This window comes from Pecten maximus, chromosome 19 (genome assembly GCF_902652985.1).
Source record: "Pecten maximus chromosome 19, xPecMax1.1, whole genome shotgun sequence".
In the NCBI taxonomy this organism is placed as follows: Eukaryota; Metazoa; Mollusca; class Bivalvia; order Pectinida; family Pectinidae; genus Pecten; species Pecten maximus.
Window position 1 is genome coordinate 14,974,243 of NC_047033.1, and position 15,508 is coordinate 14,989,750.

The 15,508-nt window shown below is 34.3% G+C and overlaps 1 protein-coding gene across 39 annotated transcripts in view; it reads left to right on the plus strand.

The window, feature by feature from the left end:
• LOC117317286 (thioredoxin domain-containing protein 3 homolog) overlaps window positions 1–15,508 on the plus strand; it is a 51,233-nt gene that overhangs the window by 5,382 nt on the left and 30,343 nt on the right. For 34 of the 39 annotated variants that reach the window (XM_033872037.1, XM_033872061.1, XM_033872060.1 and 31 more), the window contains 13 exons: window positions 2,484–2,587; window positions 4,414–4,485; window positions 5,160–5,276; window positions 5,744–5,816; window positions 7,435–7,455; window positions 9,101–9,166; window positions 10,468–10,547; window positions 10,789–10,881; window positions 11,496–11,650; window positions 12,125–12,199; window positions 14,341–14,450; window positions 14,708–14,852; window positions 15,007–15,114. In XM_033872037.1, the coding sequence (XP_033727928.1) occupies window positions 2,484–2,587; window positions 4,414–4,485; window positions 5,160–5,276; window positions 5,744–5,816; window positions 7,435–7,455; window positions 9,101–9,166; window positions 10,468–10,547; window positions 10,789–10,881; window positions 11,496–11,650; window positions 12,125–12,199; window positions 14,341–14,450; window positions 14,708–14,852; window positions 15,007–15,114 (1,219 nt within the window). Of the gene's footprint in view, window positions 1–2,009; window positions 2,114–2,483; window positions 2,588–4,413; window positions 4,486–5,159; window positions 5,277–5,743; window positions 5,817–7,434; window positions 7,456–9,100; window positions 9,167–10,467; window positions 10,548–10,788; window positions 10,882–11,495; window positions 11,651–12,124; window positions 12,200–14,340; window positions 14,451–14,707; window positions 14,853–15,006; window positions 15,115–15,508 lie in introns of all 39 variants that reach the window. The other 5 variants (XM_033872050.1, XM_033872046.1, XM_033872032.1 and 2 more) reach the window with 4 other exon arrangements.

The following is a 15,508-nucleotide window of genomic DNA, read 5'->3' on the forward strand; positions in this document are numbered from 1 at the left end:
GTTTGCTGTATATAATATTATATAACCTATGACATTATGTATTTACTTATATAGATTGCCAGTCATTATAACACATATATAATGCCAACCACTGATTTATTTATTTTCTTCATGTTGGTGTGACATTTTCTTAATCCATTTCTTGATAGCATTCATAAGATTTTTAGTTTTGGAAAGTTTTAAATGCTGCTAATGCAACTTTTATATGTTGTATCAGTATTGTCTACTAAATGATGGACTTGTCTCGGAAGGAGCCAAACCCCAACTCCGTCAATTTGCATACTTTGCTTATTTGCATATTTTCACCTGAAAAAAATTGCATATATATATATGCAAATAAGAGGATTCCTCTGTACATAGATTTAAGAAAAATCATATATATGTATTTAAACTTCAGTACTGTACCAGAACTTGTCTACATACAGCTACATTTTCTAGTTAGTCCTGAATGTCTAATCGATATAAATTTCTGTGAGTCATGTGAATTGACAGAGATAAAAACTTTAATTTCAATTATCATACATTTATAGAAGTTATATAAATAGTATAAATTGGGAAAATTCTGATTATCATGATCCCTGTTCAGACTGTGACGGTTTTGCAGACTTTAGTTCATTAAATTTAAATTGATACTTTTTGTATCTGACAAGGTTTTAGGTAAGTTATACAATTTTGTTGATCACTGGCTAATACTGAACATTGTTATTTACAAGCTTGTACATACATGTACACCAAATACTGGCTGTAAGCTATATAAAACTTTCTTTTTAAAAAGTACAGATATGCATTTTTTAAATGCTCTTTCTAGATATTTTTAAACTGATTGATTTGAATTGTTCTTTATATATTAAAACCTGAGTAGAGGAGACAATCACAACAAGCTTGGGATAAATTTATTCTTCTTTAGTTGGAAAAGTCCACTGGTTTTAGCAGAAGAGTGTGCTTCCTCAGGATTGGTAAAAGTACAGATGGAAATTTTCTAAGCATGTCAAAAATATCAAACAAAATACCTGGTAGGCAAAAAAGTATTTTTAGTGTTTAAAAATGAATAAGGTTAATAGTATGCACATCTCCAATATAAAAACAATTACACACAAAAGTACTTCTGCATTAACATAAAATATTTATGGTGTGGACAACATCTAGAATTCAATTTGAGACCTTAAAGAAGGAATTCATTTCATTATGAAGTTACACAATAGCTCCAGCATTAGTTTTTTTACACAACAGTTAAGTCAATATTATAACCTCCTGGACTTTTTCAAGTATTATGCCACATCGATTTAGTGTCTCAACCCAAAGCATGTCACAATCAGTTGGATGTTATGATCAATGCCTGTGTTGTCTGTATGAAGATCATACTGGCTGCAGCATGTCATCAATATTGTTTACAAATTTGTTGCTTGATGAAAAAAAAAATTCTCAACAAAACATGTTGCACAATTACAGCCAGATCTTCTCACAGTTGTTGCATTTTTATCAATGTTTCACTTCTACTTAATCAAAGACTCTCACTTAAAGATTAGTGGTTATATACTTCATGTGAGACAAACACATCAAACAAACATGTATACTAGTTTTGTGTATCAGTACTCTCAGTACTTTGATTTCTAGCAATTTATTCAAGGAGAATAATATATCATTTTCAATTTACATCAGATATACTGTAGATTCATTCATACTACACAGGATATGATCATTTTAACCCTCTATTGATAATGTTCAATGCTGAAGCAAAACTTAATGAAAAGCTTAAAAGCTCAGCTGCAAATCTAATTTGCCGCAAACCATAACATTACTAATACTAAAAAGTTTGAAAGCAGTATTTTAGCTTTTGAAATCAAACATAGAAAAGAAACTAAGCATGGCTTTGTTGACATTTGTAATTTTTCATTATTATCAAAGCTAAACTGTAAAGGTTGATACATAATTTGAACAACAGAATGCTGAGGAACCATGAACGTTCAATGTACATTGTGTTATAGCATGCTAGTGACTTCTATTACCAGTTATAGACGTATACCAGGAATGGTGTGGACCGTGCGTAGGAATGAACAGTGTCTTCAAAAAAATTAAAAACGATTTGGGTGATCCACTTCTCAAATATGCCGTCGTAAGTTGTAACACAACGGGTTTGGCATTTTGATTGAGCTTTTGGTGCATAACAATGAAGTGATTGTATTGGTTGGTTTTTTTTACCTTTAATGCACTGATATGTCATGTTTGTGGATGAAAACAAAATTTCTGACAATTTTTTTTTTTTTTTTTTTAATTCTTCATTTTATCAAATTATATAAACATTAAACATCATTATTTTATGGATTAATACTTACATACATGTATAGTATGTACACAGATTTTGAAACCAATTCATCAACTGTCAGAAAAAAATTTTGTTTTCAAATTTTCCAATTCATGTTAAATGTTTGAAATGGTTTGGAGTTTGCTTCTAACATGTATACATTAATTGACATTGATTCCAGTGGTAGATGTTTACCAGGAATGGTGCGGGCCATGCACCGGGCTTGTTGCTAACTTAAAACGATTAAAAAATGAACTTGGCGATGACTTACTACATTTCGCAATCGTAAGTTTTAGTCTGTATATATATAATCGAGATTTAGTGTAACTTCTCCGTAACCCTCCAGCTAGAGCCTAACTCCATGGTGCTTCCAGGTAAACCTTTGTTTTCTGTCTTTAGTAACCTAAGTGTCTGTCCCCAGTTGTTACAACTGTGCTAAGTAAACTTCCTTAAACTCATGGTTCTGTGTTTTTCTCTTTGAACATTTGATGTCATTTCAAAGTATTCTTGGAAATCATAGGCCCTGTGAATACATTTCTGCTGCTTTGTAACTGAATATGAATACTACATTTTTTTTGTACTACTTTTGTGACTATTCAAACAAAGATCTGTCTTCTTATTCTGAGCTCCTTGTTACTGCTTACAGCTGTTACTAGAAACTATAGGTCTGTACTCTTCTTTGCTCATTTTTCTGAGTCAGGGACACAGAAACCATTACTGCGAACAACTCTTTAGTTTTCAAAGGTAAAACTCTGTTTTACAAAGGATTTGTCTCAAAGTCATTCCTATATAAATTATACAACACAATAGGCCTAGATCTGGATTTGAAGTATTACAGAATTTTTTCTTAAACCATGCAGCTGGAAACTGACAGATTTTGGCCTGTTTACATTGTCATTAGATTCTGTTTGAATAAAACTGATGAAAAGTCTCTCATTACCAGAACCATTATTAACCACCTAATATTGACAGAGATGATATTTTCACAATGTACATATACAGTGTACTATAAAACCTTGTGTAATATACTCCGATAAGTAGTTTTAGGATGCTAGACACTACAATAATCTATTGTAGTCACTCTCATTGTAATTTTTAGAATCACTGTATTGTGATCCTTGGTCATCTATTGTCTCTGTAACCATTGTTATCTATTGTAGTATTTGTATCACCATAATCACCTATTGTTGTATCACTGCTGTCTAGTTAAAGCACTACAAGTATATATCTCCGTATTTTATTCTGTCTGCCACTGCCATGATGTTATGTCTTTCTTTCTTCATACGACTTACCTACTTGTTGAATCTTTCAAATTTATCCATAGTGGGTGTATTCATCTTTATGAAATCTTTACTGACGTATAAAATATAAAAACTTGTACTGTTCAGGTCCCATGGGCCTTTTGATTTATTCTGCATTTTTTTGGTATATTTAAAAATACTAGAAAATCATCAGATTTAAGAACTTATCTGTACATTCATCAGATTGAGGACAATTTCCAAGTATTGCAAAATGAGACAACAAATTTAAAAAAATATAATGAAATATCATTCGGAAAATTTGATAAAAAAATCTTAATTTCTTAAGAAAATAAATAATTTCTGGTTTTTGGATGAATAAGAGTAGGTATAGGACAAAATTTTTTTAACTTGATTTCTATTGCAATATGTGCATGTGTGTCTTTAATGTTTTGTGCATGTGTGTTTGAATGTTATCTGCATGTGTTTTTTTTATTTTTCAATTGTATGTTGTAATAATCTCTTTTGCAGGTATTTCTGATATAATGAAGTACACAATCAAAATTAAACAGTTAAAGTTATTTCAAAGAAAACAATTATTCAACATCATTGAAATAAAAAGAGTGTGTGCAAAAGAAGTCACATGTTAATTGAATGCAAAATCTAAAATTAAAAAAATATTAAGGTGTATAGAAATCCAAAATAAAATAATTTGTTAAAAGCCATTGAAATACAAAGTAATATAAATTTCAATTGGAATCTATATATAAAAAAAAAAAATTGTTGAAAAAAGCTAACATGCAAATTAATTCAAGAGAAAATAGTTGTATAATAACTCGAGTTTACCTATACATATCTATTGTTGTATAATAGGCCAAAGCTGACACAATAGATGCCTTGGAGAAGTACCGTGGACGCTGTGAGCCGTGCTTCCTGTTTTATGCGGTAAGGTTTACCATCGTATTCTGGATATATTTAGTAATAATTTTTTTTTTCGCTGTTGCGTGTATACATCGGATTAAACATTTACTTGTATTGTCATTATATGAATATTCAACACGTGGGATCTACGATATTCCCTCACAAAAACGTTTTCTGATTTCACCGATGTAACAGTATAATATGTACAGGAAAAGCATATGAAACTTTCTGCTACCTTGAATATTACGTGGGAAATGCCCTTTTTTATGTTAAAGATCAGTAGGTAATTATTATCTGTACAATGATAATGAGTTGGCAGGAAACATTTGTCAATATCTTTAATTATGATTATTATGATGAAAATAAAACAATGTAAGGTATATTTTTCTAAATTAATCTATTTACTGTTAAAGTCGTTTCCCTGAAAACTGGATATACATACATGTATATTTCACTTGAATATCATAGACCCTGTCATTTTAAATAAGATGTCTAGTCATTATCTCATTTCGAATTTCAGCAAGTCTAGTTTAGAAGATTTATTTGTGAAGACTCCTTAATTATGTTTGTAGACATTTTAGAAGTATATGTTTTAATTTGGCATTAACTTAAATCACTTGAATTCATGAAAATTTCTGCAGAAGATAACATGCTATACTTTTTGGTCTCTGTGTAAGTTTCTGTTTTTTTATGGACAGGGAGGAGTGTTAGTGGCAGTGATCAGGGGAGCTAACTCTCCCATGGTAATGAGAACAGTCACAGAACAGTTACAACAGGAACACAAGGTCATCGATGGAACAGCCGAAAGGAAAGAGGTACGATACTCACTATACACTTCACTGACTCTAATCTAGACTTAAAATTTTATAAAATTTACTATTAAATATTATTTTAAACTTAGAGTTATATTATGTGATACTTGGTTAGGTGACTTGTGAGTATGGAAGCTTTTGTCTGTCATTAGATAATATCTACATTTCCGGTGTGTATTTACGATTTGGCCTTACCAATGACATTGTCATTTTCACTTCGGTAAATTTAAAATATCTGTAAAAAAAAAATGCAGTTTCCCACCAATAATGAACAAAAAATGAGCAAATATTTCTGAAATTGTGTAAACTGCAATTTGTGTTATGTATACTTTCTTTTTAATGACAGCAAGAATTGCTTATCAATAGTGTTAAACCCAGTACATATATTCCAATAATTGACAGTCAGCAATTCTTAAACATCACCATAAATTTATTATAAATATTCGACCTGTATGTTTTAAATTTGGCAGATCAAGGATCCATACATCTCTATGGTGGATACGATGGACGACATGGATGAGGATGAAGAAGAGACTGAGGAAGGTCAGTAACTGTATCCACCTCAACCTCCTTGTCAGCATCCCAGTACATCTTTATACCCCGTAACATTGTCTCGTCATACCTTACCTACATACCAATATACTGCCTTATCGTCACCTTTACCTACCCAACTCTTTTACCTCAATATCATTGCCACACTGTCCCCTGAACCCCCAACCACCCCAACCACCCCCACCACCACCACTACTACCACCCCCCAACCCCCAACCCCAAAATTAGCCCAAATATTGTACCTCCTTATCCTACTTTCACTTCACCCTTACCAAAATATCACCTTACTCCCACCCCCATTTCAACATAGCCCCATCTTTTTGACATACCGTAAAAATCTGTGTAATTTACGCAACAATGTAATTTACGCACCCTTATCGCCTTAAAAATGCTGAAAAAAATTTCTATACCAGCATAATTAACGCACTAAAAAAAGAGCAAGATCTCATGGTTTGCTTAGCACTTTTTGTCTGTTGTCTTTCATTGTGTGACATTATTTGTCATGCATCAGAAAACAATTTTATGACTTCTCAGAAACCTCTTAAAATTACCTTACATCCATGTCCATCTCTACACCTATATGGTTCCCACTGTCAGGGCTTTGATGGGCGGACCTAAAGGGGTCTGATTGGTTTAACAATCATCTTCTTAAGATACCTGCAAACAGATACTCTTCATTGTTTGAAAGGCCGTAAGATGCTTTATAAAAAAAAACATATCTATAAAGGGATGTTTACTATGAATATTTGACCGTAATCAACCTCCAGGGGGCTGGGGGGATGGAGTTGGATTTGCTGAAATTTTCACATTTACTTCTTTCGTTTGGTACAGATATGTTAAAACCAAACACTGTCCAGTCTTAAATCTGTATGTTAGACATTGGATAAGGCAGTGACATGTAGCTGTTATTTTATCAATTTAGATATTTGTCAGTTTTAAAAAAACAAAAGATCAACTGTTTTATACATATCAGCAAATAGGTAATCGTTAAGGCCCATTGGGCCTCGATCTTGTTTCATTCATACTATCTTGCATTCAAGAATTATGAAATATCAATCTTTGAAAAAGCTAATTAATAAGTATCATAATTTAAAATATGCTTTATCATGCAACTTTTCATCCAGTTTTTCTTACTTGTTGTAGTTTTTCCAACAACTTGCCATTCACTTTACAGCTTGTATTTAACTTAGAACTATTTATCTAATGATAAAACCAAATGGCCCCGTAAAAGTACTGTGCAGAAATAAAAAGAAAAAAAATTGATTAACACAATATTAAATGAAACATCTGTTTTGTAAAATGCTGGATTAAAATTTCCTTTCCGAAACTGAAAATTTATTCTGATTTTTAAAGTCAATGTTTTAAATTTCAGTTCCAGTCAATGAACTGGATTTGTGTGTACTATGTTAATTGGTATGTTATCATAAAATCCTTATTGACTTATTTTAGAATTAGAAATTTTGATAAGTATTGCCCCCTGCCAACGATGGATTTATCATTAGTGAAATATGCTGTACATTTCTGAATGTCTGTTAATGTTTTGCTCAGTATTAGTTCTGTAGTATCTGCCATAGTGTAATGTTTAAGATGTAGATGTTTTGTCATCTAGGTCGACCAGCCAGTAAAAAAGGTAGTTTGTATGGGCACTTTTGGCCACTTATTGTGCCAGCATGCTTGATCTTAATTTATTATCATTGCAGAGACAAAAATGGCTGTGTTTGATGTGATATTAAAAGAGTGATGAGTTGTTTTCAAATCTGAAAATGTCCACTGAAAATTGAGAGTTAATCTGTTAAACAACTCCTGCCAGATTGGAGATTTATAACTAAAGATTTGTAAGACGTTTTAACTGTAATAACTTCGAAGCATGAATTTGAGATTTTGACTTTAGTCTTAGTATAATCACTCAGTGATTGAGTGTAATGATGAAACTTTGGCAGAATGGGAAAGTTTTAGATTAAGTCAGTAATCATATCAACATTTTTAAACATAATTATCATCAAATACAATGTACACAAGATTGAGTATTTCAAAGAAAGAAAATTTCATCAAAGGTAGGTTTTTTACTGAGAGATTTTGGGAGCAAAAATTCACAATTTGAATTCTTAAAATGTAAGGAAAATTTACTACTCAATTCAATAATTTCCATTTCAAAATGAGACAAAAAGGCTCCATCCCAAATGAGTGGAATCCCTAAAAGGCTTCAATTACTTTAGATGTGATCTTAAAGAAATATACAGACACAAGACACCAGCCAAGGATCTGTTATATTGATGTCCAACTTCATCAAAGAATGTCAGTACAGATATCTATATTATCAGTATGGATGTGGCTACACGGGGAGTATATCATTATACGGTGGACATTTTCTGGTTGTTGAAGAAGATATTAGCAAAATATTTGTTGCTCATGACAACCACACATCACATTAATTAACGTTCAATTTTTAATGCAACTGGAAGAATGATAATGAAATTAGTGACTATTTTCTCTTCATTACAAAGTCACTTTTCAGGAAAATACTTGTAAAACAATATCATATAAAAACGACTTTATTATCTAAATTGTGATAGTGTAAAACATCATTTGATATTGTCTCTCAGCCATGCGTGGTTATCAATCATTGAGCTTCATACTTGCTTATCTTCAAAGGGTTTAGATAATATCACTTTTTTCTGATGATAACTTAAAATAATTTTGATGATTAAGTTTGAAATCTAATTACCAATTGCTTCAAATATTAACAAAACATATTTTATTCGGGATATATTGTTATCTAGTTGCTTTTGAATATGCTGACCTTATAATGAGCTGAGTTTTATATTAAGTGTTGACAATGTAAGATTGTTGAAAGTTTATTATAATTTTAAACTGATTTTTTGTTAACCTTTAACCTCAAACTGCTAACTATTCCTATTATACAATGTGATTTTTTCCTTTTCTTCTGGGCTATGTCTACTCATTAACTTACTTTTTAACTTCTACTTAGCAACTACTTTTGACCTTTAACCTCAGCTTTCTAATGACTCATAGACTTTACCACTAACTTTGATCTTTCAAAGTCACTCTTTTCGTTTAAATAACTTGACCTTTAACCTAAACTGTTGATCTACTTAGTATCCTACCTTTAACCTCAATTTTTCAAAGCCTAAGTGCCTTTTCTACTTGACCTTTAACCTCTACCTTTTAAAGTCTGTCATTCTACAATAGCTTTGATCTGTAGTCTAACAGTTTCAATCTCCTTTAATTTTCCAACTTTGCACTATTTATTTCAGACGGAAAACAAATGAGATTTAAGGGTGAACTCGTCAATTTTGGGGATGAAAATGACCGCTCGCAAGGTTGCATAACTGTTTGCTTTATAAACCTACAGTATAGACCTAATTCTCTGTGAAGTGTTGATGTTGTAAGCTTCGGTCGTCTGTAACACTTCCTTGTATCTTACTCTGGTAGACAACCCTGTAGTCAGTCATAGCTTCATATCCACTCCAAATGACACAAATAATTACAGATAAACTTTAACTTCATCGTATATTCCATCACGTTTACTATATATGTGTTTACTACTGATTTGTTGCTTCTTATTGTTGTAAATGTTTTAAATTTCATTTGAGTCAATTTGTTCATTAATCTGTGTATTAATTAATGAGCATGTTTATTGACATGGTTAAAAGGTTTAAGAGTTTCACTTAAGTTTTGTCAGTGTCCTTGTAGTTATAATCCAGTAGTATATATTTAATACAAATATTTACAATGTCAATATTGATTGTTTTAATATACAAATTGTATGTGTACAGCGTTATCTATTTTTAAAAGAGAGATGGAATTAGCCTAACAAACAAATAACAAAGTAATAGTTTAGTACAGCAGGATTCTTTAAATCAATATATGTTGAAGAATGGAGGCTAAGTGTTTAGAATATGAAAAAATTTAATGTTTTCCAGGCACATTTTGAGCTTTCATATACATTATGTATATTATTTAATGAATCTATAATTAATTTTCTGAAGTCTGGGGAAGCAGCAGATGTTTTATATTGTTTGATGGAGAAAATCACTTGAGAATTATTCTGACTTTGTCGATCACTGTAAAGTTGTGTCGCTGTTCAGAATTTGCATAGGACATATATATAACTGCTGTAAAGTCTCTTTGCACCTGACCAGGCATGGTTCTATTCCTACACTTGCATGCTTTCTATGTTGATTTTGTCTTCACGCTCGATACACTTAAATCCCTAGATATTATCCCACTGTGCTAGATCATATACCGGTACATGCACATTCGTGGACATTGCATTATAGATTATGGATCACTTTGAAACCATAACTTGTTATGATTATGAACATTTTCTTTAAAGGTAGAAAAAAATCTAGCATGCTTTTGAAATTTAATCTTGTATTGCTGCAAAATGCTAGTCTTCATATAGTAGAACAGTTATTGATGCATGTACGTAAAGGATTGTTCTACGATATACAAATTCCTCCCAACCTTATCTTAATTAGGAAGTCATCACAGGTAAATCACTCTAATATATAACGAAACTGTCCAAAACAATAGCTATTGTTGAATTTATTCGGAAGATGTTTTCTCTGGTGCAATATTGTGTTTCTATTGTTACCTGGAATTTTTTTTTTTTTAACAGAGGCAAAGAAAGAGGTCACAGTGGCGATCATCAAACCAGATGCAGTACAGGCCGGTAAAGTGGACGAGATCCTAGCGGAGGTAATTATGGTGTATGCTGATTGATATGTGCCATCCATTATTTTGTCTTTCTTCTCTGAGAAGACAAATTTAATCATCTTTAGTTGTCATCACTTTCAGAATTAAATTCATGCTATTTTAGTTTTTTAATCATAAAAGAGTTTCCAATACCTGTCAGGTATATACAGACATACTCACACAGTAATTCGACAAGATAAATATATGAAAAACGTCTCATGAGCCGTATTTTTTGTCTCCACAGATCAAGACTCAAGGTATTGAGATTCTCAAACAAGAAGAACGAGTGATGACAGAGGAGGAGGCGACGAACATGTACACTCATCTCCAGGAGGAGGTCTGTATATCAGTCTAATAGGTATATGTGTCAACATTAGGGAGAGGGAAGAAAAGAAAGTCATCATGTCTCGACAATAGGGGCCAGGGAAGAAAATAAGTCATCATGTCTCAACAATAGGGGCCAGGGAAGAAAATAAGTCATCATGTCTCAACAATAGGGGCCAGGGAAGAAAATAAGTCATCATGTCTCAACAATAGGGGCCAGGGAAGAAAAGAAAGTCATCATGTCTCAACATTAGGGAGAGGGAAGAAAATAAGTCATCATGTCTCAACATTAGGGAGAGGGAAGAAAATAAGTCATCATGTCTCAACATTAGGGAGAGGGAAGAAAATAAGTCATCATGTCTCAACATTAGGGAGAGGGAAGAAAATAAGTCATCATGTCTCAACATTAGGGGCCAGGGAAGAAAAGAAAGTCATCATGTCTCAACATTAGGGAGAGGGAAGAAAATAAGTCATCATGTCTCAACATTAGGGGGAGGAAAGAAAGTTCCACAAATTGCCTTATTGCTGCTGCTTAATTTGTGTGATAAATTTGTTCTTTTTACAGAGATTGAATTATTAAATTGTTATAAATGATTATTAATTACATGTTATTATCTCCCTTTGTAGGAATTCTTCAAGGATCTGATCACATTCATGACAAGCGGCCCATCTCATATACTGGTACTCACAAAGGGACGAACGGGTGAAAACATTATCAACAACTTTAGAGACCTATTAGGGCCTACATCTGTAGAGGAGGCGAAAGAAAAACAACCTGAGAGGTAGAGAGTTGCCATGACTACCAGTACAGTACTGCACTGTGATTTGTTATCAGTGAACGAAAAGGATAAAGTTTTTGTGGAAATTATGAAACAGGCCATCATTTTCTCTTTTACTTTATTCAACCTAATAAATAAAGCACACCAGGCCATATAAACACAACCCTATCATTTTTCTGAGAAAGAGGATGCAGGCAGCATTTGAAAATACAGGCCATAAAATGTTCCTTAAGCACTTCACTTCCTTGACAGTACAGCCGTGACATTAACTGTGATGTTAAGCACTACCACTTAAGTGATATAGACCTTCTTATTTCAGAGTATGATTTCCAATCCTGACTTGTTAGCCAATATATCCCTCAAAATGATTGTTTTTAATGAACAGTTTTTGTGTTTTTAAGCTCAACATAGCATAGAAGGTTAAATGCAGTTATGTGTAAGAAATATCTTTATTAAATCAATGTGTTATTTTTACAGTTTGAGGGCAAAACATGGCCAAGAGACGTACATGAACGCCCTACACGGTAGTAGCTCAGAGGACCAAGCCATGAGGTAAGTCGATCAATTAGCTTCACACCTTTGTGGACAGAACATGTTTATAATGCGTAGAGATACAGGGTCAGGGTGTGGCTCAATGGCCAAAGACCCCAAACAAAGTTTACAAATGTGAATTGATTGTACTCTAATTTAATCATTCATTTTTTTAGTTCACCTTAGGGGCGGGGCCCAATAGGGGAAATATAGCAAATTCTTTAAAATCCTTCTTCTTCTGTAGAAATGAAAGGATTTGATTCATATTTGGTCTGAAGCATCCTTGGGTGAAGGGGAACCAATTTTGTATAAACGGTGGGTCTGGCCCCCCAGGGGCCTTAGGGGCGGGGCCCAATAGGGGAAATATAGCAAATTCTTTAAAATCCTTCTTCTTCTGTAGAAATGAAGGGATTTGATTCATATTTGGTCTGAAGCATCCATGGGTGAAGGGGAACCAATTTTGTATAAACGGTGGGTCTGGCCCCCAAGGGGCCTTAGGGGCGGGGCCCAATAGGGGAAATATAGCAAATTCTTTAAAATCCTTCTTCTTCTGTAGAAATGAAGGGATTTGATTCATATTTGGTCTGAAGCATCCTTGGGTGAAGGGGAACCAATTTTGTATAAACAGTGGGTCTGGTCCCCCAGGGGCCTTAGGGGCGGGGCCCGATAGGGGAAATATAGCAAATTCTTTAAAATCCTTCTTCTTCTGTAGAAATGAAGGGATTTTATTCATATTTGGTTTGAAGCATCCTTGGGTGAAGGGGAACCAATTTTGTATAAACGGTGGGTCTGGCCCCCCAGGGGCTTGGGGGTGGGGCCCAATAGGGGAATATAGCATATTCTTTAAAATCCTTCTTCTTCTGCAGGAATAAAGGGATTTGATCCATGTTTGGTCTGAAGCATCCTTGGGTGAAGGGGAACCAATTTTGTATAAACGGTGGGTCTGGCCTCCCAGGGGCCTGAGGGGCGGGGCCCAATGGGGAAATATAGCAAATTCTTTAAAATCCTTCTTCTTCTGTAGGAATAAAGGGATTTGATCCTTATTTGGTCTGAAACATCCTTGGGTGAAGGGGAACCAATTTTGTATAAACGGTGGGTCTTGCCCCCCAGGGGCCTTGGGGGTGGGGCCCAATAAGGGAATATAGCATATTCTTTAAAATCCTTCTTCTTCTGCAGGAATAAAGGGATTTGATCCATGTTTGGTCTGAAGCATCCTTGGGTGAAGGGGAACCAATTTTGTGTAAACGTTGGGTCGGCCTCCCAGGGGCCTTAGGAGCGGGGCCCAATAGGGGAAATATAGCAAATTCTTTAAAATCCTTCTTCTTCCGTAGGAATAAAGGGATTTGATCCATATTTGGTCTGAAACATCCTTGGGTGAAGGGAAACCAATTTTGTATAAACGGTTGGTCTGGCCCCCAGGGGCCTTAAGTGTGGGGCCCAATAGGGGAAATAGGGTTAATCCTTTAAATCGCTACTAGTCATAAAGTTATGAATGAATTAGAACCAAATTTGGTCAGGAACATCCTTGGGAGAAGGGGAACAGAGTTTGTATACATTTTTACTCTGAACCCCCAGGGGCCTGAGGGGCGGGCCAAATAGAGGAAATAGGGTTAATCATTTAAATCGCTACTAGTCATAAAGTTATGGATGAATTTGAACCAAATTTGGTCAGGAACAAGTTTGTATAAATTTTTACTCTGAACCCCAAGGGGCCTGAGGGGCGGGGCCAAATAGGGGAAATAGAGATTAAGTCTTTAAATCGCTACAAGTCATAAAGTTATGAATGAATTAGAACCATATTTGGTCAGGAACATCCTTGGGGGGAGGGGAACAGATCTAGAGTTTGTATAAATTTTACTCTGAACACCCAGGGGCCTGAGGGGCGGAGTCTAAGAGGCCCAAGGGTCTTTCCCCACCCTAAGGGACTTAGTTTCTTCACAATTAGGTTGTAAAAATAATCCATAGGGTCTTTCAGTCCCTTAGAGAGTATGTGTATGAACAAATTGAACATGAACATTATTTTGACATTTGGTCAAATCCAACAAGGTGAGCGATACAGGCCCCATGGGCCTCTTGTTTATTTTTCTTGTATGTTTTTTTTATCAAATCTCATGTGAAAAAAGCTGTCATATATTAAAATGATATCAACTTTTTATCTACAGAGAACTGGGCTTCTTCTTCCCGGATTATGTCATACCTGCAGCGGAAGGAAAACCCAAATTACAGAGAACTTTGGCCCTTATAAGGCCAGATGCCTTCAAACTACACAAAGGTAGGGGCCTATCTTCTTGAAATATTTCCCATTCACTATCATACAGCCAACCTGTCTACCTTAGGCCCCTCACACAAAGTGAGCCTGTATAAAGGGTCTACATTTTGTATCAGTTATGTTAAATTTGGAGCAAAAACAGGTGGCCTTTATAGACAGGTTTTTGATGGCTTTTAGGGCAGGTTTGACCATATTTTCTATATTCATTTTGATTTAAGTGAACAAATATCTTAAGCTGGCATTATATATCTGTCTTACAGAAGAGGTAATACAAATGATCAACGAGGCTGGGTTCAAGATCGCTCTACAGAAGGAAATGTTGCTGACAAAAGAGATGGCCGAGGACTTCTATAAAGAACACAAAGGCCAGGAATACTTTGATGAACTCGTGACGCGCATGTCTAGGTTTGTGTTAGGAATGGTATAAACTTTACTCGCCAATGTTAAAAAATGGATTTAATATCTTCCATTTTTCCTGACAGTAAAACAATTCTTTTTTTATTGATGAAAATCGTTTCAGCAGATTTTTGGAAAGTGTTAATGTAATCTTGTATTGCAGTGGTCCTCTGATGGCGCTCGGCTTGGCGCGTGAGGATGCAGTCGAGGGCTGGAGAGGTATGTTAGGGCCAAAGGAGCTTGACAAAGCCAAGGAAGAGGCACCAGATAGGTAAGGAGGCTATTATCAAGGGACATAACTCTCTGTTACAGGGGACAAAACACTATAACAGCAGTCATAACTTTTCAGATGTGATAAATGTATGAATATTGAATTCAAACATTTTGTTTGTAGGGAAACTAATTACTCCCAAATGCCAATAAGGAAAGTTTAAATCTAAAAAAAAAAAACATTTCAAATATCAAGATTTAAATATATGAGAGAAATGATTCCCTGTGATTAGTACCTTTGACTACAGAGAAAGTAACGTTATTTTGAATAAGTTAGAAAATGGGAAGATTCCTCATTACTAAGGGCATGTTCTGGAGTCACATAGGCTGAGTTCCGAGTGACCATAACAGGGGGCACAACCCACTATAACAGGGGACACAACTCTTTTTAAAAG